Source organism: Patella vulgata, chromosome 1, assembly GCF_932274485.2.
Source record: "Patella vulgata chromosome 1, xgPatVulg1.2, whole genome shotgun sequence".
Taxonomy (NCBI): Eukaryota; Metazoa; Mollusca; class Gastropoda; family Patellidae; genus Patella; species Patella vulgata.
This window is the reverse complement of record NC_065879.2, coordinates 46,206,210-46,231,182: the sequence shown is the minus strand read 5'-3', so window position 1 is coordinate 46,231,182 and position 24,973 is coordinate 46,206,210. Positions and strand designations below refer to the sequence as shown.

General features: G+C 34.9%; 1 protein-coding gene across 1 annotated transcript in view; it reads left to right on the top strand.

The window, feature by feature from the left end:
- Positions 1-402: 402 nt before the first annotated feature.
- The window catches only part of LOC126807725 (von Willebrand factor A domain-containing protein 8), a 37,709-nt gene continuing 13,138 nt past the window's right edge, over positions 403-24,973 (top strand). Inside the window, exons 1-11 of the mRNA XM_050532501.2 lie at positions 403-422; positions 2,198-2,262; positions 2,770-2,921; positions 3,886-4,087; positions 4,800-4,881; positions 5,997-6,201; positions 6,707-6,821; positions 18,354-18,463; positions 19,157-19,203; positions 23,141-23,249; positions 24,667-24,792. Coding sequence (XP_050388458.1) covers positions 2,796-2,921; positions 3,886-4,087; positions 4,800-4,881; positions 5,997-6,201; positions 6,707-6,821; positions 18,354-18,463; positions 19,157-19,203; positions 23,141-23,249; positions 24,667-24,792 — 1,122 coding nt within the window. The 5' untranslated portion in view covers positions 403-422; positions 2,198-2,262; positions 2,770-2,795. The remainder of the gene's footprint in view (positions 423-2,197; positions 2,263-2,769; positions 2,922-3,885; positions 4,088-4,799; positions 4,882-5,996; positions 6,202-6,706; positions 6,822-18,353; positions 18,464-19,156; positions 19,204-23,140; positions 23,250-24,666; positions 24,793-24,973) is intronic.

The window sequence follows — 24,973 nt, the reverse complement described above, 5'->3', positions numbered from 1 at the left end:
AAGTGGTGACAAGATTGATCCTTTTGCAGTAATCTGCATCCACATTATCAACACAATATCATTTCGATATTTCGTGAAAGAATACACTTCAAGGTTGTAGATACCGGTAAGTAATAGTCAAAAGTATTAATTTATAAAATATTATTTATTTAAAAATACATGTACAGTGTTTAGGCTACATCTAAATGACTAGATGTAAACAGTTTTATAATGTATGTTCTGAATCAAAAGGAAACAGACTTTGCAGAGAGTGAAATTGTGAAATCACATGTTAAATTTCTTTGTAAAGTAAGAGTTTGAAGAATTAGCATATATGTGGTTTGGTAGATTATTTACATTAAGCAAAATACCAGTACATTTTTTGTTTATTCTTGGTATTTTTTTTTCTTCTTCAGGAATAGTAGCTGTAAAAGAATAAAGAAGTAATTATAGACTGATTATAAAATAGGCCTAAAGGGAACTTTACATATTTTTGAAATAATATACAAGATGTTTAAGCTTATCCATTGAAATTGCAGTATGATTCCACATAATTGACACCAGCATCAAAAATCAAAACATGCTATTTTATATCAGAGTTTTTCAAAGAAACCCAACAAATTTGTGTCACGAAATTAAATGATGAATATTTACTTTTAAATTTCACATTGATATGACTAGCAAGACAAAACAACAAATTTTCAGTGGAAAAATTTATTTGGAAAGAATAGGCCTAGTAACAAGAAAAATGGGAATAATCAGTAATGCTTTTCTATCTTTGTATGATCTGTATTAATGTCCCTTGTGAACCCTTGATTTGATAATAAAATTATTTAGAGTAGTTAACAAGCTGGCATATTTACCTCTATCAACAATTTGTCTTTTCATTGCTGCAGCTCTTGTTAATTTTGGTTTAATGTTATACTTCCACTATGATCAGCTGAATATGGTTCTGGATTATTTTCTATTGGTCCAGACAGCTTCAGAAAGTGCTGAAAATCAGTTGATTTAACATGTCATTTGAGATACAAAGTACTCAAGCAAGAGACATTTAAGACTACTAGTGTACTAGTTCAACAAACCCAATAATAATGCCTATGAAGGCACAACTTGTCTAGCCTAAATTGCCTATCTTGACAAACCATCTTAGAATTAGGCCTAGGCCTCTAGTGTAGCCATCATTTGATTGTGGTAATAGGCCTATAGAGTATAAGAGCGTACTGACCGTCCGGTTAGGTTGTCTAGGCTTAGCCAACCGTGGGCTTTGAAGCTGGAAGGGGTGGGCATAGAAATTTCTACTTTGTGGGCGAATTCTGCAATATGGAATGGGAACTGAGAAGTGTATGAACTGAATGAATGTTATGGAATAATGTGAGATAACTCGTAAAAATACCATAAAACAAGATGGGGCAGTGTCAGTAACATACACTACAGTACACAGGTTGCTCCGTAATCTAAAGGTGTAGATTACATAACATTTTATTGTTATTTGGCTAAATGACAACATATTTATTACCCTTGGAATAGTTTACATAAAATTAAATGTTTTTTGGCCTCAAAAAAAATAATTTACTTACCTTGGAATACACTTGACCTGTTAGAATTGACGTTTGTTTAGGCCTACATTTAACTGGGAGTGACTTCTACAACAGTCTTGACTCTTGACTCTTATCCATTATATAACTGTTTCGGGAAGGGAATGCACACTACACCATCCTTTAACCTGCCTGGATAGCAGCTATCGCTGTTACGATGTCCTTGTGACCAATGTTTAGCCATGATTGACGACATTTCAACGCACGACAAAATGTCAAAATTCATACGTAGTTTTCTAAGGTGATGAAGCATGGTAACGCGACGTCATTTCGTGGGAAACTGTAATTGGAGCTGATTGGTCAAAGCCTTATTGTGAGCGGAGTCGGATAGGTCAATTGTAGGCAAATTGTTCAAATTTGGTGAGAATCATTGAAAAGTATTGTGTTCCTACAGTTGCATTGTTTAAAATTGTCCATCTAGATTAGATAATGAGTGTTGGCTTTACAACTGTTTACTTGCACTAACAGTGTTGAGTAATTAATTAGTCTGTTAATTACCAAAAATATGTCGATAAGACTTTAATTCGCGCACAGTTAAACTCACTGTTTACCTGACATAACTTTAGAACATCAGAACGAAATACATTATAATAATACTGATATTACATTTTGTATAATTACAGGAAATATCTTCTAGATCGAATTAGTATTGATGAATTTACACTACGTCCAATTACAGAAGAAATTGGCAAGTTGCTTTCATTTCAATTTAACATTAAAAGTGTGGTGGCTGAGTGTAGGACATTTGATTCACAACCTGAATTTCTCGGGTTTGAATCTCAGCATAGTTCGAAATGAAATGAAATGATATTGCCTACCCTTATATTGAATTCCAACTGCCAATGTACACGCTAATGTGTACACAGGACCTTGGATTTTCATCCCATCCTAACGACTATATGTTGTCCCTTGCCAGGCCCTTGGTCCCGTACCACTGACAAGGAGGAACCACAGCAGAAAATCCAAATGAACTTACTCGGTCAACGCAGATCTCAAACACAGAACCTCCGGGTTAGAGAGCCAATGTCTTACTCACTGAGCCACTGTGGCTCCCAGCATCGGTTGAGAAGAACCTTCAGGATTTGACAAGTTTTGTGCATAATATATTGTCATTGGAAGTTATTTTTCTTCCCAAGAAATAGTTAATGTTATTCAAGAAACTATGTTTGTATATAAGTTATGTTTTATATTTTAGATGAAGTAGAATCTAAGTTTAGTTTAATGTCGACCATACCATTATCAGATAGTGTGTTAAGTAAAGCCCTTGGTGAACAGATCAGTAGTCCTAATAGAGTTTATTCTACACCATTTTCTTATGCTTCAGTCTTAGTTGGCTTCCCTGATTTGGTACGTAAAATATCTTTTGTGTGTCAGGAACAGTCTGAATTGAAAGAGTTGTCTTCACTTGATATGGAATTAAGTTTCGTCACATATGGATTGTGACCATCTTCTTTATAAGACACAAGCCACTGGCTCCATGTTGTATAGAGCACAAATCATAATAAGTTTTTTCTGTGACTGGTTTTGAGTTTCCAGCATATTTATTTTTAAAACTGTCTTGGTTAATAACTTATCAGAAATGCACAATGCTGTTTTTGGTTTCTACAGAGTCTTGCTTGCCTTTTCCTGTAATTTCCTCATGGCTTTTTCAGTAAACAATTGTTATGGTGGTATACCAACTGCAAAGATATGTTTGATATGTTCCCAACCATTTTTAGAAATATATGTGCGTATGTCACATTATTTTTATCAGTTTAGAGGCCTTTGAACATAGAAGTTCAATTTATGCATAGCTCTATTTAGATTTTGTTCACCCAAGTATCGCCTATGCTGGTCACATATTTGTTTCAGTTGCAAGAATCGGTAGAGATACATGTTTATTCATTTAGAATGGGCATATTTATTCGTTGATGTTTGAAGTACTCTTGTGTTTACTCAAAAGTTATGGTTTGTGAGATTCATTTCCGAAACCATCTGTTGAGGAATAAGAAATTCAGCTTACCAACATATAAACTTGCTATCTCTTGTGTTTACTAACCTATGTTGTATGTCAAGTACAAATTTTAGCATAGAACATTGAATGACAGTTATTTTTGTTTGTTTTTTTCAACTGAAATAGCTTTATTTTTAGTCAATTTACCTGATTTTTCTTGTGAAACAAAGCTGTAATTATGTCTGTAAAATCTGTGGACAAATAAAATCTTTGGCAGGGAAACATTTATTCCAATAGCACTTCTTGAGTATGTCTATCAACATCCAATCATCTTTGCTCTGCAAATCCTCAAAATGCAATCGCATCAAAATTTTGCAGACATCTTGTGAAGTTCACACCAGTTCACGAGAACCTCTACCAGAAACAAGCACTACACCCTCTATCAAAGATCCCTTCTTTAAAATATTGGCGAAACCACCTGCACCAGATCCAAGATCGGGAGTTGCCTATTTACCAGAATCAGGGCAGATAATCCAAGCTCTTCCTGTCTGGAAAGTACCAAAACATGTCTTTGGTGATGGTATGTATTATGTTGACTGTTCGTTTCTTGTATATTTTAAATAATCAAGACAAATAGATGCACCTCGGTATTTTCTACATTCAATTCACATACCAGCTTTAAGTTCATGTTAATAATATTCCTCAATAATTACCTAACTTCGTTTATACGGTAGAAAATGTAAGCAAAACGTCCATGATAAGAATACAGGTAGTTCATGATGTCTAAACATTGTTCATCTATGTTATAAAAGAGTATTTTAAAATTCACCGATAGCTCTATCTCTCGTCCATAGGCTGGGCAGTTGTCTTCCATGTATTATTATCAGGTCTTCTTTGGAAAATTATTAAAATAGCGTGATGGCAACCACGTATGTGACCGATTCTTACAAAGGAAAAGGAGTACAGATTAAAGTATTGTGTGATCACGATTGACATCGGTACAGAGCTAATTAATGGGAAGTCAGTAAGAAGTAAACTTGAATAACAACCGCCGAGGTTGAACAATACATTTTTGGCAATTTCTGACATTTTTTGTGGAAATAAAAATATGCATTTGGGGAGAGCAATTACGGAAGGTTGAGTAGAGCAATAAAATATGCACCTAGATTGGGATTTAGGTGACCATTGCAATGGTGTGCTTCCTAGTTTATGGTAAGAATTTTAAATGATGTAAAATCAGATACCTTTATATTTTGTGAATGATTGATAGAATTGTTGTATTAATATTACAGAGAATAAAGTGAAGGATTTAGGTGGTTATTTAGAAGTTTGTGATTTAGCCAGCCATAAATTACGATATGTTCCTATTCCTGGGTAAGTTTCACATTGTGATCTAAAGAAGAAACCTACCGGTATTGAATTTCCAAATTTTCCAATCATAAATTTCTTTTTGCTGATTCCAGTTATATTACAGGAGTAATTATAAATTATAAAGGAAGAACCTTGTTGAATTTTTATGAATGTGACATAGGACAAAGTTCCTGGTGGAATTTTATAAAAACTTTATGGGATTATCTATTGGGGCTTAAAGGAAGTGCTCTATTGAATTTTATGACTGTTATGACATGTTGACTGTTTAACTCAATAAAAAACACTAGTTTTCTATTGCAAATAATGTACTTATGGCTGCTATATCTTGCCCAGACTATGGCGGCAATTTGGGCTGGAATGATTAGGACTAGAACATGCATCAAGCACCAAACTATTCTTTATGATTAAACTGGGGTGTGGTGAAAAACCAGGGAAAATATGAAAATATTTCAGTAGCTAAGTCTCTTAACTCAATATCATCCAAAATCTTCGACATTGAAAACACGATTTATTTGTCGGTTTAAATCAACATTGATGTTGTGATCTTATCAGGAAAAGGTGGCCTTCTGATATCCAATATTTAAGACAAAATAAACATTTTACAATTGGTACACGAATCGTGTACCATGATGCGTTTCAGCGCTATTTTTAATACAGGACTCGAAAAACGAGGCTAGGCATATTCCACATGTCATGTCAAACGGTGACGCTATATACTTATCTGGAGAGCATGCCCAATAAATACTATCGGCGTAGACTGGAATAACTAGACGCTAGAGATTGGAATTCGATTGAGAATACTGGCGTATTTTGCCAAACCTGATTAGAAATTACAGTAAAAACAGAAACGATTGAATGTAAATCAATTTATATACATTCATATTACATTATTGTATGCGTTGCGATTAATAGACACAGGAGTGAAAAAAAAAGCTTGTTAAAAGACATCTGGTGCTAAGTGTCATTTAGTTGAGGAAGCAGTTATCTTTTTTCCATGAGAAATAGGAAAAAAAATATTAATTGGTGTTCCTGATAATCAAAAATTCAATTTGGTGTAGCTTTACTAAATAATGCACATATTTGGCAATAAATAATGGGTGAACAAATGTTTATTGTAGGGCTGTAAGAATATCACCATATGCATCCTGGTTGTTTGATACATCTGATGTTAATGTTTTCATGGCGCCAATGAGCAATGATGGTCTGGTTACTGTGGATATCGGTGGAAGTGTCCGTCTATGGGAAACTTCTGTCAGCCATCTTGAAAGATCTCTAAATGAATGGAGAAATATGATTGGTCATGAAGATACACGTCCATTACAGGTAAAGAAAGACATTTATGTGAATAAGATCATTTGACCTCCATCATCATAGTGTCAAAAATGAAAAAGTAGTCAGCAATGTTTCCGCCTTCTCTTTATAAAATTGGAAGCAAATTTGAAAAATCCTACGTTGAGAGTCTAGTGTCCTTATGCCATTGACTTCCGTAGTGCTCTTTGTTTCTGAAGGACATTGTGATACTTTTCCGCACTCAAGTCTTATTACCTCATATTTGTTTTCTCAAGTAAAATGAACATTTTAGAAAGTTATCATATGTACATGTGATAAAGTAATTTGGGCAAATTTTGCTGGGAATTAGTATTAAGATTCAGGTTTGTTTTTAAAATGTATACATGTGTTTATTTTTGAGTCTGTGTAAATGATGGGAAAACAGACATATACTTTGTTAGCTCATGCAAAGTATGCTTTTTTCTTTTAAATGCCCAATATTCACATTTAAGGAGTAATCAGTTTAATTTGATCTTATCCATAAGTTTGCATTTTACAGTTAAATGTAGAACGTGAAAGTGGGCGGGACCACAAAGATATTGAACCTAAACACGGTAAAGAAGATCCAATGAATGAACCCCATGTTGGAGGTGGTCAGTGGGCTGGTGGTGTAGGTATGTTGTTGTAATTGTAACAGTCTCAGTCACTCCAGCGTAAATTATTCATAGTGATCAAGAAAATTCTTATGTTTGTTTGTTTATTCAAGCACATTATAAAATGAACTAGAACTGCGATGTAGTAATGATGGGTTTCGCCGGTGCCACGTTACCGTTGAACTTATGTCACTTCCGTTGCCACATTACCGTTGAACTTACGTCACTTCCAGTACCAATGAAACCGTTAAACAGATTTCCACATAAGCATTGCACATGTGTTATAAAATGGACAGAGACCCAGCAATATCAATTCCATTTATATATTTGTTACCATGTGTTACTAACTTACCGCTAAGTTAGCTGACTTTCTTATGGAAATTAAAATGCGGAAAAAATCTTGAAAAGGATCCTGACAAAATTGGTTATTTCTCGACAAGGGAATATGCTAGAAGAAAACTTTGGACATCTATATGATCGTATTGATCCAATCTACATGTTCATTGGAATTAAATATCATAATGTTAAACGGATAATAACTATAACTCACCTCAAAGAAAATATTTGTTTTGAAGGCTAAAATTACAGTTTTTGCCAAAATGACATTACTTCCGGTGATAATGAACATGTTAAACTAGTTCTATGAAATCATAAATGGCATAAGGCATCACATGGTGAAAATTTTATGAAAATCGAATAATAATTGACAATTTAAGGCATCAATTAAGTAAATTTGCTCATGATAACCCCCCTGTGGGTATTTGGTAATTGTGATATATTCCCATCTTATTCTGCTCGTAATATTGGCACAATCTTTGTTAGTTTTATGCTTATGGGTTCTCAAGTAAATAATATTTGTAAATTGTGCTATTTTAATATCAGAAATATCGGTAAAATACGTAAATTTGTAACTGTACAGGCCACTAGGTAACTTGTTAATTCTCTGGTCACTTCTCGTTTAGATAACTTTTATTCACTTTTAGTTGGTTTACCTTTAAAGCTTATAGATGAATTACAAAAAGTACAGAATACTGTATATTCCTGAAGCAATGGCCCGAGAAATCTCTCTCTGGCCATTGCTGCATCGGCCTCTGATACCTGAGCTTTTGAGCGAGTGTGTCTATTCTTCCTGTTCAGTCATATCTATCCCAAGTGCAGCAACATGACAGCCCTTCGTTTAATCTAGGGTTTTCCCTAAAACGATGATTTAAGGTATTAGAAACGATGAAAGTCTTGTTCGTTTCCATACAATATTGTTTACATTGTGTCCGTGTTGATAGTCTCTTTTGTCATGCTATTTGTTTTTCTGCAATATTCTGCTATGCACTGGTTAATTGGGCATAATAAAATAGTGAGACATGACGTAACGTTATGTAAACATATTTGGTTCAATTGGGAGCTCTGTTTAAAGCGTAATGACATTGTTACGCAGTTAGATATTGGTTGTTAATCGGACTATTGACCAGTCATAATTTGGAACAGAAATTTGCTTCCATTAAAGCAGTGTTTAGTGGGATTAGCTTTAATTAAACTAAACACTGTGGGGAGTATGAGAATACTGCAACTAGACTTGTTAATTTAACTAAGAAATGCGACCACATAACTCCTGTTTTATATAATTTACGCTGGTTACCTGTTAAATATCAAATTGATTTTAAGATTTTATTACTTTCTTTTAAATGTTTAAATAATTTATCTACTGTTTACCTCTCAGATCTTTTAGACCTTTATTACATCTGGCCGAACATTACGTACATCAGATAAACTACTTTTTAAGCCCAAAACTGTTCAACTAGTCTCTTATGGTCAGCGCTCTTTTAGTTATCAAGCACCTTCTTTATGGAATAATGTAACATTTAGTTTAAGATGTTGTACATCTCTATATTCTTTTAAAAAAACAACTTAAAACACATTTATTTAATCAGGCTTTTAACTGACTCTGTATACAATTGTTAACATGTCCATAATCTTGTTGTTTATTTACGATTACATTGTCACTGTGTAAAGTTAACCTGAACATGTTAGTCGGTTGCAAAATCAGTGCAGTCGGTTGCAAAATAAGAGCAGTCGGTATCAAAATAAGTGCTCACTGCATACGTCACGCTACTCAAGCAAAACTTTAATATAAAATAACCTTGTCAACTTATCATGTTTGAAAAAATGTGTTTCACTCTTATTCTGTTGTGAGTATGTTGGTCTAAGAACAAAATTTCCCCCAGGGAGAAAAATAGTCGGTCTCAAAATAGGTGCAGTCACTGCAGTCGGTCTCAAAATTAAGATACGTCACACAAAACTTTAGTATAAAATAATCATGTCTGCTTGTCATGTTTGAAAAAATGTTTTGCACTCTTATTCTGTTGTATGTTGTTCTAAGAAATGTTTTCCCAATGGTAAAAAAATAGTCGGTCTCAAAAAAAGTGCTCACCGCAGTCGGTCTCAGACTAAATGAATAAATGAGGTAAACAAACAATGCCAAAATAGAAGGGAATAATTTTGTGTGAATCTGTGCACCTAAATTGCAACAGTATAGTATAAGATAACCTAGTCAGCTTGTCATGTTTGAAAAAAAAAATCCCTGTTATGGGTATGTTGGAACTTGAAATGTAGCTTTATAACCCATGATTGTACTAAAAATCAACGTTTTTAGCTTGTGGACCCAATAGAGGTCATAATTTTTATCCGATTTAAAAAAAACATTTGAATATATCACCGTTACACCCTAAGGGTAGTTGAGTTCGAATTTCGTAAAAAGCGGACCAAAACTTACAGACAAAATGACCGCCCCTCGTACTCAAATAGTGTAAAAATATGGTATACCAAGGTTGTGGACCCAATAGAGGTCATAATTTTTATCCGATTTAAAAAAACATTTGAATATATCACCGTTACACCCTAAGGGTAGTTGAGTTTGAATTTCGTAAAAATCGGACCAAAACTTACAGACAAAATGAGCGCCCCTTGTACTCAAATAGTGTAAAAATATGGTATACCAAGGTTGTGGACCCTCTAGAGGTCACAATTTTCTTCTGATTTTGATAAAACTTGAAATATAAGTTTATAACTCAAAGATCTTGGTTCCTGTTGATATTCGCATATCGGATCATAACTTCCTGAATTATGGCCCCTGATTTGACGAAAAATCGCATTTTTAGGTCCCTCGAGAGCTCACAATTATTATCCGATTTAAAAAAACGTTCAAATATGTCAACGTTACACCATAATTTTGGTTAAGTTCAAATTTCGTGAAAATTGGACGAAAAATGGCGGACAAAATGGCGGCTCCTCATACGCAAATAGTGTATAACATCTGGTATATCAAGGTTGTGGACCCTCTAGAGGTCACAATTTTGATCCGATTTTGATGACGATTTCAAAAAACGTTGAAATATATCACCATTCCACCATAATTAAGGTAGAATTCGAATTTCGAGAAAATCGAAATGAAACTGCCTGAACAAATGGCCGCTCTTTGTACGCAAATTGTGTAAAAGTATGCAATATGAAGGCTGTGGAACCTCTAGAGGTCACAATTTTTATTCGATTTTGATGAAACTTAAAACGTATCTTTATATCCCAAAGATCTCAGTCCCATTTGATATTTGCGCTTTCAGACCATAACTTTCTGGATTATTGCCCCTGTTTGTACAAAAAATCCTGTTTGTTTTTAGCTTTTTCTCTATCCATCTCTTGCAAAATGTGGACGTATCCTGCCTGGCAGCCGCTGGTTTACCTTATATTCGAAATAGCCCAAAAACGAAATTCAAAAACTGATCTCGATGTTTTGTGCGACTTTAAAGGGCACACCTTTTCAGTTTTAAAATATGAAGATGCTGAATAGGTTGTAAATAGCTTAATTTTACAACTTTTTCCACCTTATTGTCGAAATAGCCCCAAAACGAAATCGAAATTAAAAAAAACTGATCTAGATGTTTTGTGCAACTTTAAAGGGTCATTGAGGAGATGACCACTGTCAAGATTGGTCGCATTATTTCTGTTACGTCTTTTTTGTATTCCTGATTGTTTTCAAATTTGAGTGAAGTCTGTGTCACTACAGGCCCAGGACTGCACAGCGCAGTGGACGCTTACGACTGACCCCTAGATCCATTGACTCGATTTGATATTTGTTTATCTTGTAGATTTTGGTTTACGTCCTCCTGCACTTACTATTAGAGTAGAGTTTTAACCCTTCGTACTGCAGAATGTTCTTGTTGTCAGGTTTTGCTCCAATTTTCTCACTACACTTAATATTTTAGCGTTTTCCGAGATTCTATCCGGATTATCGCCCTTATTGTTAAAATTGTTTGACGTTCTAACTCATGACGTTAACTGGCATACTATCGCCATTGAGGAGACGACCACGGTCAAGATTGGTCGCATTATTTCTGTTACATCTTTTTTGTATTCCTGATTGTTTTCAAATTTGAGTGAAGTCTGTGTCACTACAGGCCCGGGACTGTACAGCGCAGTGGACGCTTACGGCTGGTCCCCAGATCCATTCACTGAGCTCACACTTTTTTGTGCCTTTAAAGGGCACACTCTTTTAGTTATATCAGTTTTTATACGCCCACATTTTCATGTGGACTTATATTGTCGTCGCCCCCGTCCGTCCGTCCACAATTGTTTGTGAACAGTCTACAGGTCACAATTTTTATCCGATTTCAATGAAACTTGAAATATAGGTTTATCACCCTAAGATCTTGGTTCCTTTCGATATTGGCATGTATGGGACCGTAACTTCATGGATTATGGCCCCTGATTGCACGAAAAATCACGTTTTAGCTTGTGAAAACTGTAGAGGTTACAATTTTTATGCGATTTGGTTTAAACTTGAAATGTGTGCTTATAACCCAAAGATCTCGGTTCCTTTCGATATTCGTGCATATTGGAACGTAACTTTCTGAATTATGGCCCCTGATTTTATATTATTATATCACCGTTACACCCTAAGGATGACTGAGTTCGAAATTCGTGAAAATCGGCCCAAAACTGACAGACAAAATGGCCGCCATTCGTTCTCAAATAGCGTAAAAATATGGTATATCAAGGTTGTGGACCCTACAGAGGTCTCAATTTTTATCCGATTTTGTTGAAACTTGAAATTTAAGTTTATAACCCAAAGATCTCGGTTCCTTTTGATATTCGCGCATATTGGACCGTAACTTCCTGAATTATGGCTCCTGATTGTACAAAAAATCGCGTTTTTAGCTTGTGGACCCTATAGAGGTCATAATTTTTATCCGATTTAAAAAAACGTATTATTATATCACCGTTACACCCTGTGGACGACCGAGTTCAAATTTTGTGAAAATCGGCCCAAAACTGACAGACAAAATGGCCGCTGTTCATTTTCAAATAGCGTAAAAATATGGTATATCAAGGTTGTGGACCCTATAGAGGTCACAATTTTTATCCGATTTTGTTGAAACTTGAAATGTAAGTTTATAATCCAAAGATCTCGGTTCCTTTCGATATTCGCGCATATCGGAACGTAACTTCCTGAATTATGGCCCCTGATTGTACGAAAAATTGCGTTTTTAGCTTGTGGACCCTATAGAGGTCATAATTTTTATCCTATTTAAAAAACATTTTATTATATCACCGTTACACCCTAAGGACGACTGAGTTCGAATTTCGTGAAAATCGGCCAAAAACTGACAGACTAAATGGCTGCCCTTCGTTCTCAAATAGTGTAAAAATATGGTATATCAAGGTTGTGGACCCTATAGAGGTCACAATTTCTATCCGATTTTGTTGAAACTTGAAATGTAAGTTTATAACCCAAAGATCTCGGTTACTTTCGATATTCGCGCATATCGAGCTGTAACTTCCTGAATTATGGCCCCTGATTGTTCGAAAAATTGCGTTTTTAGCTTGTGGACCCTATAGAGGTCATAATTTTTATCCGATTTAAAAAAACGTATTATTATATCACCGTTACACCCTAAGGACGTCTGAGTTCGAATTTTGTGAAAATCGGCCCAAAACTGACAGACAAAATGGCCACCCTCGTTCTCAAATTGCGTAAAAAATATGGTATATCAAGGTTGTGGACTCTATAGAGGTCACAATTTTTATCCGATTTTGTTGAAACTTGAAATGTAAGTTTATAACCCAAAGATCTCGGTTCCTTTCGATATTTGCGCATATCGAATTGTAATTTCCTGAATTATGGCCCTTGATTGTTGGAAAAATCACTTTCGTTTAAGCTTGTTTTCTATCCATCTCTCTAAATGTGGGCGTATCCTGCCTGGCAGCCGCTGGTTAAAAAAATAATATTTGCTTTCGAAAAATGGTACCTAACTGTCAAAATTGTAGTTTTTGGTAAAATTATGCCACTTCCGGTGCCGACAGATAACCCTACCGGTAACAAAAAAATGACGATTGAGACAACAGAGCATATGAACTTTGGTTTATACAAATCAAACAATAAATAATTAATCTAGGACTGAAAAACTGAATTATCATATGGCGGCCAAGGAAAATCACTGAGACAAAAAAATTTCACATTTTTGCTCAAGTCAGATGGCTCTTTAATTCTGTGTAAAACACGACTAAAAAATATTCATAAATAAAAAAGTTTTTTGTAAAAATTTAAATTTTCTAAATTTGGCGCCTAATATCTGCGAAGATTTGCCGAAAATCAAAAATCAAAAGTAGCGTAGCTATGTGCCCTGTCTCCGGCTATGCCAAAATGTATCGAAAGTTAAAATGAAATGATTATTGTTAAAATTACAGCAATTTTTCTAAAAACGATAGCTTCGGTGATTTCGGACATTTTGCATTGTCGCAGAACGTTCAAAATAGCTTTATCCTCTAAGTCACACCCACTTTCCCACTATAACCGCAGAAATCGTAATGATGCGACAAGCAGTTGCTGAGATCTAATCAAAATGGAATTGGAATAATAATAATAATAAGAAGTAGAACTAGACTTGCTCGCAAGACTGAAGGCTTTCACCGTAATCAAGGCGTCACATCGTCGCCAGATGCATGACAAAAGACTATTCCCACCACTCTCGCACCCCCCAAATAAAAACACAAATATGCATAACTCAGATATTGACACGTTCTTTGAATGCACATTACGATAGAGAAGGGAATTGAAAAATAGAGTTGAACAATTCACATGATGATAATCCTAGATCGGTAGAATCGAACAGACGCCGGCAATACAAATATATAATCGAAAACTCAAAATTCCAAGAAATAACAATTTTAGTAAATTTTCAAATTTTGAAGAAAAAATGAGAACGACATGGTATCTCAATTCGGCCGTTATCGTATCCGCAATATCCCCAGCTGTGCAAAAATATAACTTTTTTGAAGATCGGTTGGGAATTGACATAATTAGGGCCGGTTTTCAATTTTCGTGCACGTTATCTACACAAATTGTAAATGGAATTAAAAAAAAAACAGTTTTCCTAATGGGACAAAAACAGTCTTTTAAGTCTCAGATAACAACTAAAACCCTAAATCATAATTATCAACATCAACTTTTCTTTATAAATACAGAGGGGCGACTTCCTTATAAATGGCTGCAGCAGGGAGCTTTATAAAAATGGTATAAAGAGATGACGTCATGTACACAAAAAAACTGGGATATTAATTTCAGGAGCGACTGTTATTTACTAATATGAAATATTTTCACTCTACAAGCACCAGTGCCAGATATTGGTTAAATGTAGAACACCCTTAGTTCAAATATTGCCACTTTGAAAAATAGCTCTCTGTATTATACGTGTGCAAAACGTTCCGATTATGACCATTTCGGACTTTTGTGAATATACAGTGCCATTTGTTTGGCCAATCTTGATACTTTTGACCGTTGTACGGTGGTTTCATACGGGGGGGGGGGGGCACGTGCGCTGTATCATACGGTCTGTCATTGAGTCAACTGCCGAGGTTTCGATTCCCCGGTTGTACGTGACAAGGAGTAGGGTCGCCTGTCCAACCTCGTGGGTTTTCTCCGGTTTCCTCCCACTGCTAAAGACCCCTACGCGCAAGCGAATTATTGAAATAAAAACAATTAAACCATATGTTAGTCCCCAAATGACCTAGTTTGTGTCGAGTGGACGTTAAACCCTATTTTTCTCTCTGTCTTTTCATACACAGATATATCAATTAGGCTCTCTATAGAAGGAGTTCCCCAAAAAATATTAGATTGTCTTTTTGAGAAAAAGACCTCTAAACATGCTAGTCTACTTTTATATAGAATTCCAAGTGCCAAGGGATCTTTTACGGTCACACCAATGTGTACACAGGACTTCGGAATCACGCTCATGTCAGCTACTCAAATATGTAACTGGTTCAAAAATTGATTGAATATTCAATGAAATATCGCCAATTTTATGGTTTTGTGCACGTTAAAGATTTGACGTTACTAACATATTAATATTTAATATTAATTACAGATAGATTCTAGCTCAAACAACGTCGTGCCTTTTATCACAGGTGCAATATTCGATACTTCTGTACGATACTACTGCAACCGCTTAACAAATTGGACTTTCTTATAAACAGCAATCAACTATTTCTGTCACAGAGTCACTAAACCCATATTTTGGATAGAAGAAAACACTCATAGTTGAAATAATTTCAGTTCAAATATCATCACTGATAAAAGCACTCTTGAATAGGCTCTATACGTTGACAAAACGTACAGATTGTATCCCCCCCCTTATGTTTCGCTTAACAATGAAAGGTGCCGTGTGCAATTTTCGATCCCTTTGTTCTCCTACTCCTGAAATTTGGTACTGTTGTACAATGGTTTTATATATAACACTGGTGATAGGCCTCTCGCAAGATCACAATTTTTTTACGTTTTTATTTCTCAAAATATCGGAAATTTTTTCGACTACTTCCGGTTTTTGGATCATTGTCGGTAAAGCTTTAACAAGTTGTTTGGTTACCTTACCTTCTGTACAAGAAGTTTCAGAATAATCCATTCAGCTCTTTTCCAAAGAAAGATAATTAGAAGATCATTTTCAGTAATTTAAGGATTTTTCAACTTTTTTCCAAGATTGAGGCTCTTTTTGGACAACTTATGTTATTTCAATGCTTTTATTTTTGGACTCACGCCATAGTCCACCCATAGGAATCTGAGAAAAAAAAGTTTAAGAAAAAACGTAGTTGTTGTGTTTGAGAAAAAGCCTCTCAAAATGCTCCAAAACGGAAAATACTAGATTTTCGGCGTACCATAATTTATTTTCTCGCCATCAATATCGTATCATTCAGATGTCCTATGATAGTTCATTAATGGGGCTATCCAGCGACACTTTAGTTCTTTTGGTCCGCTAAGATCTGATGGAGAAATCAAGTTTTTCGCAAGAGCGCTAATTTTTTTTAACTTTTTTCTTCATTTTTTTGAATATGTCCGGTATGGAGATTATTGTCGGGATAGTTTTAATAACCAATTTGGCAATTAGATAGCCACAGGGCTCTGTAATGATAAAGGCGTCCAAAAACACTCCAAATCAGAAAATACTTGATTTTCAGCTTGTCATATTTTGCTGCTTGGTCATAGTATCCGTATAAATTGGGCATCATACGACAGTCCATTCCTCGGGCCACTCAATGAAAGCTTAATTCGTTTAATCCATTGATATTGGACGGAGAAATCGAGTTTTTCCCCAAAACACCCAGTTTTTGCGGGGTTTTTTCGAAATATCGGACATTATTTCGACTACTTCCGGTACACAAATTGTTGTTGAAATTGCTTTATCCAATGGTATGACATTATAGCTTTATGTTCGAGGACTTTCAGAAACATCGATTGATCCTTTCAAAAAAAATATAAGGGTTATCAAATGGGTAGAAATTTCGAAAAATAAAGAGCGATAACTCTGAATGAAACTTATATGGCTGGAATCGGATGGACATCAGGTATCCAAAAATGTAGATCAAATTTGAAAATTTTGAAAAATAACAAAATTGTCTCTTAAACACCATTTTTCGATCGCAAGAAGTCAACGACGAAGTTTAGAAATTTAGAAATTTTCAACTGCTATCGTCCCAGAAAAGACTCCAGGTTTCCGAAAATGTCATTTGTTTGAAAATAGGAAAAGAATTGACAAAATAACGGCTGTTTTTTAACTTTTTGGCACCATACCAAATTCAGCCACTTCCAGTCTGTGCAGAAGTTTTAAAAAAAGTTTATGGAGTAGCCACCACACGGTTTCCCGATAGAAACTTAGATCCCAGATCGGTATCTCTTATGGGACTGAGAAATAAGGGTCCGCGGTAAATAATAATAATAATAACTAGATCTGCTAAGCAGATATGAAAGCTTTCATATTCACAATCCCTTCCTGTTACATGTCAAGGGTCATATAAAGAATCTCAAAGATAAAAAAAAACAATTAAAATCGGTCAAAAACTTGCGAAGTTAATGTGATTTTTCACTCGTAAACAACTCTGTCGGCACGAAAAACGACGAAGACAAAATTCGAAATTGTGACATTTTCAAATACCATAAATTGGACCCTGATCCCGGCTATCCAGAAATGTATTCATTTTCGAAATAGGAGAAGTATTCTCCCAACTACGGCCTCTTGTTTTCGTTTTCATCTCTGTTATCGTCGATTTTTCACTTTTTCTCATATTCAGTTCAAAATGGTTTCCATCAATTGACGTAGATCAAAATTCTAATCCGATAGATTTTTAGACATTCCTTCAAGGATTCAGAAAATGTAACTCCCATGTCTGTAAGTAAAATATTGCAAAAGCCTTATGGATTTTTCACGTTTTAATATGGTGGCACTTCCAGTTCAATCGGCAGACTTCATATTTTGTGTACACATCAGTACTGTCTTAGCTAGTACAGAAAAAAAATTTCAAGGCAATCTGACCTATATTTCGTCGATTTTTTTTAAAACTTTGATCCTTAATTTCATCAAGGGGAGATAATTTAGAAAATTTCTAATGACATCTTTCAAGTCGCATCGGTAAGATCTACTTACATACTAAATTTCATGAAAATCGTGCAACTATTAAAGAAATTGTTAAGTTGGTTTCAACTTCTGTTCGAAATCACAGCGACGAATTTTCGAAATTCAAAAATCCGAAATTGCAGATTTTAAGTAAATGTTTCAATGTACTCAAAGAAAAAAAAAAATAGTAAAATAGGTCAAATAGTCACAAAGTTACAGCAATATATATGAAAGCTTAATAATTTTAGTAATCTCAATAGTGTTTCACACAAGCTACGCAGTGTGAAACCCTAATAATAATCTTAATAAAAACAATAGTGTTTCACACAAGCTACGCAATGTGAAACTCTAATAATAATCCGAACAAAAACAATGGTGTTTCACACAAGCTACCATTTTAAATACAACTATCTACCATTAGATAATCATACGCCTTGTGACATACAAGAATAACATCAATGTAACATGGTAATTATATATTATGATTAATTTTTTCTTGATACACCACAAAAAAAGGACAGATACCTGGGAAAATGAAATATCATTATGATAATGTAAATCCTGATAATCTACTTACAGTTTATCATATTCATGACATGTAAAAGGTTTGGTCTTTGAATTGTAGGTGGAAGTGGTACTGCTGGTTTAGGAGGATTTGGAGGTCCGTACAGACTGGATGCTGGTCATGAAGTTTACCAGGTACCACAGTGGGAAAAAGATGCGGTGCCAGAATCAGTAAATATACTTCATTTATATAATATGTACATAACATAAACACTTTTATTTCATTTTTCACTGTCCTGCTGTGCACACTTACTTTTTCAGGTAAATGATACTAATATCCTTAATGTAAATTACACCTGCATTAAACATATTACATGTTATGTGGCTTGGAGATAGGGGCGCCTTCTCAACCTTGTGTGTTTACTCCGGACACTCCGGTTTCATCCCACAGGAAAGATCCCTGCGCGTTCGCTAAGATAATGAAAATAAAAAAAAAGACAACTTGTCTGCGATATCACCTTTGGTTGAAGTGGACGTTAAACACTAAGAAGAAGAAGAACAACAACAACACAATCCTTTCACGCAGAATACTTCTAATGAGGGATTTCATCGAAATTACACACTTTATTGTCGGTATCATTGAATAGTATTAAAATACTCATGAAGTGATAGTTTTTGAGAAGTTTTTTAACATCACAACACACTATGAAATTTTTGTCTAATTTGGGAAATGATGCTGATGTGCTTCCTTTTGTTGCCTGGCAACCCTGTGTTTTATTTAGATTTTAAACATCTATGGTAACATGTATGACATGTAATAATAGTTAAATTGCCCAGTTAAGTCTGACTAAATCAATCTTTATTTTATTAGTCCTATTAATGTTTAGCATGTTTTATTATTTATTTGCAATGTATTTATTAAAGGTACAACAAGCTGCTAGAGAAATGGCTCAAAAAGCTTTCAAAGAAAGGCAAGTGTACAAAATTACAATGCTACAGAATTATCTTCCAGCACAAATGGATGTATTGTCAGTTAAATTTAATAACTATGACATTCAAATACGAAGTTCATGCCACACCGATTTCCAGTCACAGACATTTTGACAAAGATTGTATATCATTCACAAGAATTCTGTCTTCATCATGGTTATGATGATAAGTGTTCACCCATACAAGAGTGGCATCCATCAAACACTTTTAAAAAAACCATTTGAATTATCAGTGATAGATTATCTGCCAGTAGCAGATGAAATATTGGGGACAATCAAGTGATGGAAAATCACATGCAAATAATAATTGATATGTGCAGGCCTACTAATTTTAAGAATCAAATAAAGTTTATAATTAGAGCAAATGTACACTGTGGTTTTACTGTAACCCAGATGTTATGGTTACCATATCACAGCATGATTCTTATATAGGCCTGCAGCCAAAATTTCTGGCGTGAAGTTCCGCTACATAGTCCTCCCAAATAAACAAACTATACATTTTTGGAAAGCTTATAACACCAGGAACACAAATCCAGCAAAAAGTTTGCACTAACTCAATTTAGGGCCAGATGAAAATTGCGATAATTGTCAAGTAAATGTTATATTTATACTAACAATTGTGAAGTTGACATAGAATTAAATATTGGTGAAAACACCTGATGCCTTCATCCTGTGCAAAGAATATGCTATTGGTTAAATTTTGATTTAAAGCTAAATGCAGAAACCATAAAGGACAGGGGAACATACAGTATTTCGGAAATCCATTTTATGGTAAGAGGAGTTATCTCCCTTTATGGAAAATATCAATAATCATTGATAACAGTATTTTGTTTAAAGAATTTATTTGATAAACATAGGATTTAACTACAGACTAGGGCCTACTATCACTGTAACCCAGGTATTATTAATCTTGTGTATCTAGCACTAATTTCTTTCACATTTGTTTAATATCAAATCTTTGTTTAAAAATTTGTAAAAATCGTTTAAAATCAACAAAAATCATCTAATTTGTACATGTGTCCAGTTTAAAGCTGACTGATTAATTTTGATAATGAGTGTCCAATTTACAAGTGTTTAATTTCCTGATCACTTTTTCAAAAATTAATCATTATACATCATTAATCAATTGGGTTGTTTATTTTTTAACAATGATTGAGAAATTAAACACTTGTAAATTGGACACTCATTATCAAAATTGAATGGTCAGCTTTAAACTGGACAGAAGTACAAATTAAACAAATATTTAACCTGAAACATAGCATTTACAGATATTTAGTTTTCTCACTAAAATAGATATGGCCAAAACTAAATAATACTGCAATATTGTAATGAAGAGAAAAAAAATCAAATGGAGTTTAATGTCTTACTGTTCTGCACCAACCCGTATAATGAAAATGAGTGTACGTCATACATGATAGTTAGGGGGCATTGTACGTGTACAGCTAGTATGTAAATGTCATCATCAGTGTGCAAGGGAGCCGCGGTGACTCAGTAAAGGGCTGGCTCACTTATTGGGTGGCCCAGGGTTTGATCCTAGTCTAGCGTGGTCCGGGGTTTGATCACCATGTTGACCTAGACAGTTCCCCAAACTTTTCAGCGTTGTTTCACTTTGTCAGTGGTGCAGGAAGTGGGGGGGGGGGGGGCTGTGATGGGCAGCGTCTAGTTATTTGGATGGAATATAAAACAGAGGTCCCTTGCATACGTTGGCATACACGTAAAAAGACTTTAAATTCGAAATAAAGTATAGACCATAACGTTGGTGTTTGGACAAAATTCCCCCTATAGCATAATGTATGGCAGGCGTATACGTACATCTTCATTATCCCGGTTGATACTGAACAGTTAGGCATAAACTCCATTTGATTTTTTTTTCTCTTCATTACAATTGACACTCCCATACAGTATTATTTAGGATTTGCCATATATCTATTTTAGTGAGAAAATTACATATAGATGCTTTGTTTCAATTTAAATATTTAGCCCCAAATCATATCTGAACTAAAAGTTTACAGATATATTAGTAGAAATACTGTTTTGGGAGAACTTCTATCCCACCCCCCCACCCCCCTACCTCCCAGATTCCTTGAACCGTCCATTTTTCGGGCAATGTATTTCAGTTTTTCGGGCACAAGCATCAGCGAATGGAGAATGCGACCATTTCTCACGGAAATATAATTGTATAATTGTGTAATTAATTGTAAATAAACAACCATCACAGCTTTGTGGAAAATTCATTTTAGTTAATGATTGTGTCATTCAGAAAATTTGGGTGACAAAGAAATTTTTCGGGCAACTTTACAATTGTTACTATAAATATAGCATTTTCTTGAAAATTATCACAATTTTCATCTGGCCCTAAATCGAGTTAGTGCAAACATTTTGCTTGAAACTCTCTGGATTTGTGTTCCTGGTTATAAGCTTTCCAAAAATGTATAGTTTGTTTATTTGGGAGGACCATGTAGTGGAATTGTGTTTCTAAGCAAGCTAGAAATTTCGGCTGCAGACTTAATCGATCATCTTGAAAACTTTTTTATACTTATTCCTTATACCCTAAGGCTGACCTCTATTATTTTTGGTGCATGCCCGACCCCCTGGGACAGAGCCACACCCAATGTTTGTGTTTCTTTTGTGTCGCCTACAGGCTGCAATTCTTAACAGATCATTTTGAAACTTTGCTTACCTATACCTTATACCCTAAGGATGCCCCCTATTGTTTTTTGGTGATTGCCCAACCCCAGGGGCAGAGCCATACCTATTTTTTCTTATGTGTCTCTGTGTGTTGCCTACAGGCCATGATTCTTAATGGATTGTCTTTGAACTTGGGATATGTATTCCTTATAGCCTAAGGACAACAACTGCATGTCCCAACCCCAAGGGGCAGAGCCACACCCAATTTTTGTGTTTATCGTTTACAGGCTGCAATTCTGAATGGATCAACTTGCTACTTGGCATATGTATTCCTTATAGCCCCCAGGGGCAGAGCCATGCCCATTTTTGCCTTTAGCGCATGAAGGCCACAATTCTGGGATATGTATCCCTTATAGCCTAAGGACAACAACTGCATGTCCCAACCCCAAGGGGCAGGGCCACACCCAATTTTTGTGTTTATCGTTTACAGGCTGCAATTCTGAATGGATCAACTTGGTACTTGGCATATGTATTCCTTATAGCCCCCAGGGGCAGAGCCATGCCCAATTTTTGCCTTTAGCACATGAAGGCCACAATTCTGAAGGGATTATTTTGGAACTTGGTCTACTTATTCCTTATACTCTAAGGACGGCAACTATTGGTGTTGTCATTTCAATAACAGGGTGGTACCTGTTCCATATTGTTCCATATCTAACCCCTAGGGGCAGAGCCACACCCAATTTTTATATTTATCGTCTACAGGCTTCAATTCTGAATGGATCATCCTGAAACTTTGCATATTTATACCTTATACCGTTAAGACAGCGACTATTTATTTTGGTGCTTGCCCCGGCCTCCCGGGGCAGTGTCACACCCACTTTTTTGTTAATATTTTGTCTGTAAATTTGGCAAAACAAACCCAACGCCTACTTTTCTGTGCCTCTTGTCATATTACAGCCATTTCATATTTCATTCTCTTCTTTTTAAAAAGTACCATATCAATCAAAGCTGGATTGTTGACGTATATTGCAGCGTTAGCAATGCTCTCGTTCTTAAACCATGTTATGGTGAGGTTGGACTTGGAGTATAACAACTGTTATGTCTGAGGTTGGACTTGGAGTATAACAACTGTTATGTCCATATTTCTGGCCAGGTTCATCTTTTCTGCCCTTATAAAAACATAAATACTGGTTCCACACTTGTATTGGTCATTATATAATTTTATGAGCATCCACTGAACCCGAAACAAGAATTTAAAATGTAAAATATGTTTTTAACTTTTATTCAACAGACTAAAGGAGATCGAGATGAGTGAATTTGATGCTGAAACATATGATAAATTTTCTAGCAGTGTTCGTAGACAAGTTCAATCATTAAAGGTTATTCTGGATAGTTTACAGGTATAAACAATCTGGTGTTTTATTCAGGTCTTTTAATAAATAGTGTACAGTAATCCAAAAAGTTTAATGATGAATTGTGCACACTAATCCAAAAAGTTTATAGAAGAATTGTGTACACTAATCCAAAAGGTTTTTTGATGAATTGCATAACATAACAGGATTTAACCTACAAAACGACAGCACATGCTTTTTATACCCCCACATTGAAATGTGGTTGTATATTGTCGTCGCCCCCGTCCGTCCGTCCGGCATCCACAATTGCTTGTGGACGCTCTAGAGGCTAAAGTTAATATCCGATTGACTTTAAATTTATACACATTGTTTAAGGTCATGAGACGAAGAAGCCTATTGATTTTTGATAATTACTGCCAGAGTTATGGCCCTTGATCACTTTAAAAAATCTTGTGGACGCTCTAGAGGTCAAAGTTAGTATCCGATTGACTTTAAATTTATACACAGTGTTTAAGGTCATGAGACAAAGAAGCCTATTGATTTTCAGCGATTTCCGATAATTACTGCCAGAGTTATGGCCCTTGATCACTTCAAAAAATCTTGTGGACGCTCTAGAGGTCAAAGTTAATATCTGATTGATTTTAAATTGATACACAGTGTTTAAGGTCATGAGACGAAGACGTCTATTCATTTTCAGCGATTTTCAATAATTACTTCCAGAGTTATGGCCCTTGATCACTTCAAAAATCTTGTGGACGCTCTAGAGGCAAAGTTAATATTTGATTGACTTTAAATTTATACACAGTGTTTACGGTCATAAGACGAAGAAGCGTTTTGATATTCAGCAATTTTCGATAATTACTGCCCTTGATCACTTCAAAAAATCTTGTGGATGCTCTTGAGGCTAAAGTTAATATCCAATTGACTTTAAATTTATACACGGTGTTTGAGGTCATTAGACAAAGAATCCTATTGATTTTCAACGATTTCCGATAATTACTGCTAAACTTATGGCCCTTGATCACTTTGAAAAAACTTGTGACGCTCTAGAGGCTAAAGTTATCATCCGATTGACTTCAGGTTGATAATTACTTCATGAGTTGTTACTCTTAATCAGATTTTAGTGTATTATAAATGTTTCATTACCAAAAAAAGTAAAAAATATGTGACAACACTTGTTGACTGCCTGGACGATTTAGCTGCTGTGGGCGTATGTTTCGTTGCCTGGCAACCTATCTTTTTATTTTACGGTAACATAAATATGTGTAGAATAGTTAATGTTCTGTAAAAATGTATTTATTACATGATCATGATTATGTGATAAATATAATATACCAGTATACCAAATCGTAATGTAAATTTTACTTTTTAAGGTTCTTTGGGCATGCCTTCTATGAGTTAAGATATTAAACTATCCAGATCATGAGAGTAATATTATTCTTATACTTTTTTTAATATATTAAAGGCTAAAGGTAAAGAGAGACAATGGTTAAAGAATCAAGCGTATGGTGATCTAGATGATGCCAGATTAATCGAAGGTTTAACAGGAGAAAAATCTATTTATAAAAGACGAGGGGAAAAAGAACCAGAGGTAAAATTTAGATCTACGATTACAAGAAATAACTAGATTCAGAATCATTGGCATATAAATTGATGAATTTACAGCTACAAGTTAACAATGGAATGGGGGCTCAGTAAGTCGAGAGTTCAACATTTAAAAATACATATAAAAATTAGTGTATTGTAATTCTAAGTATTGTCGTTTTTTAGAA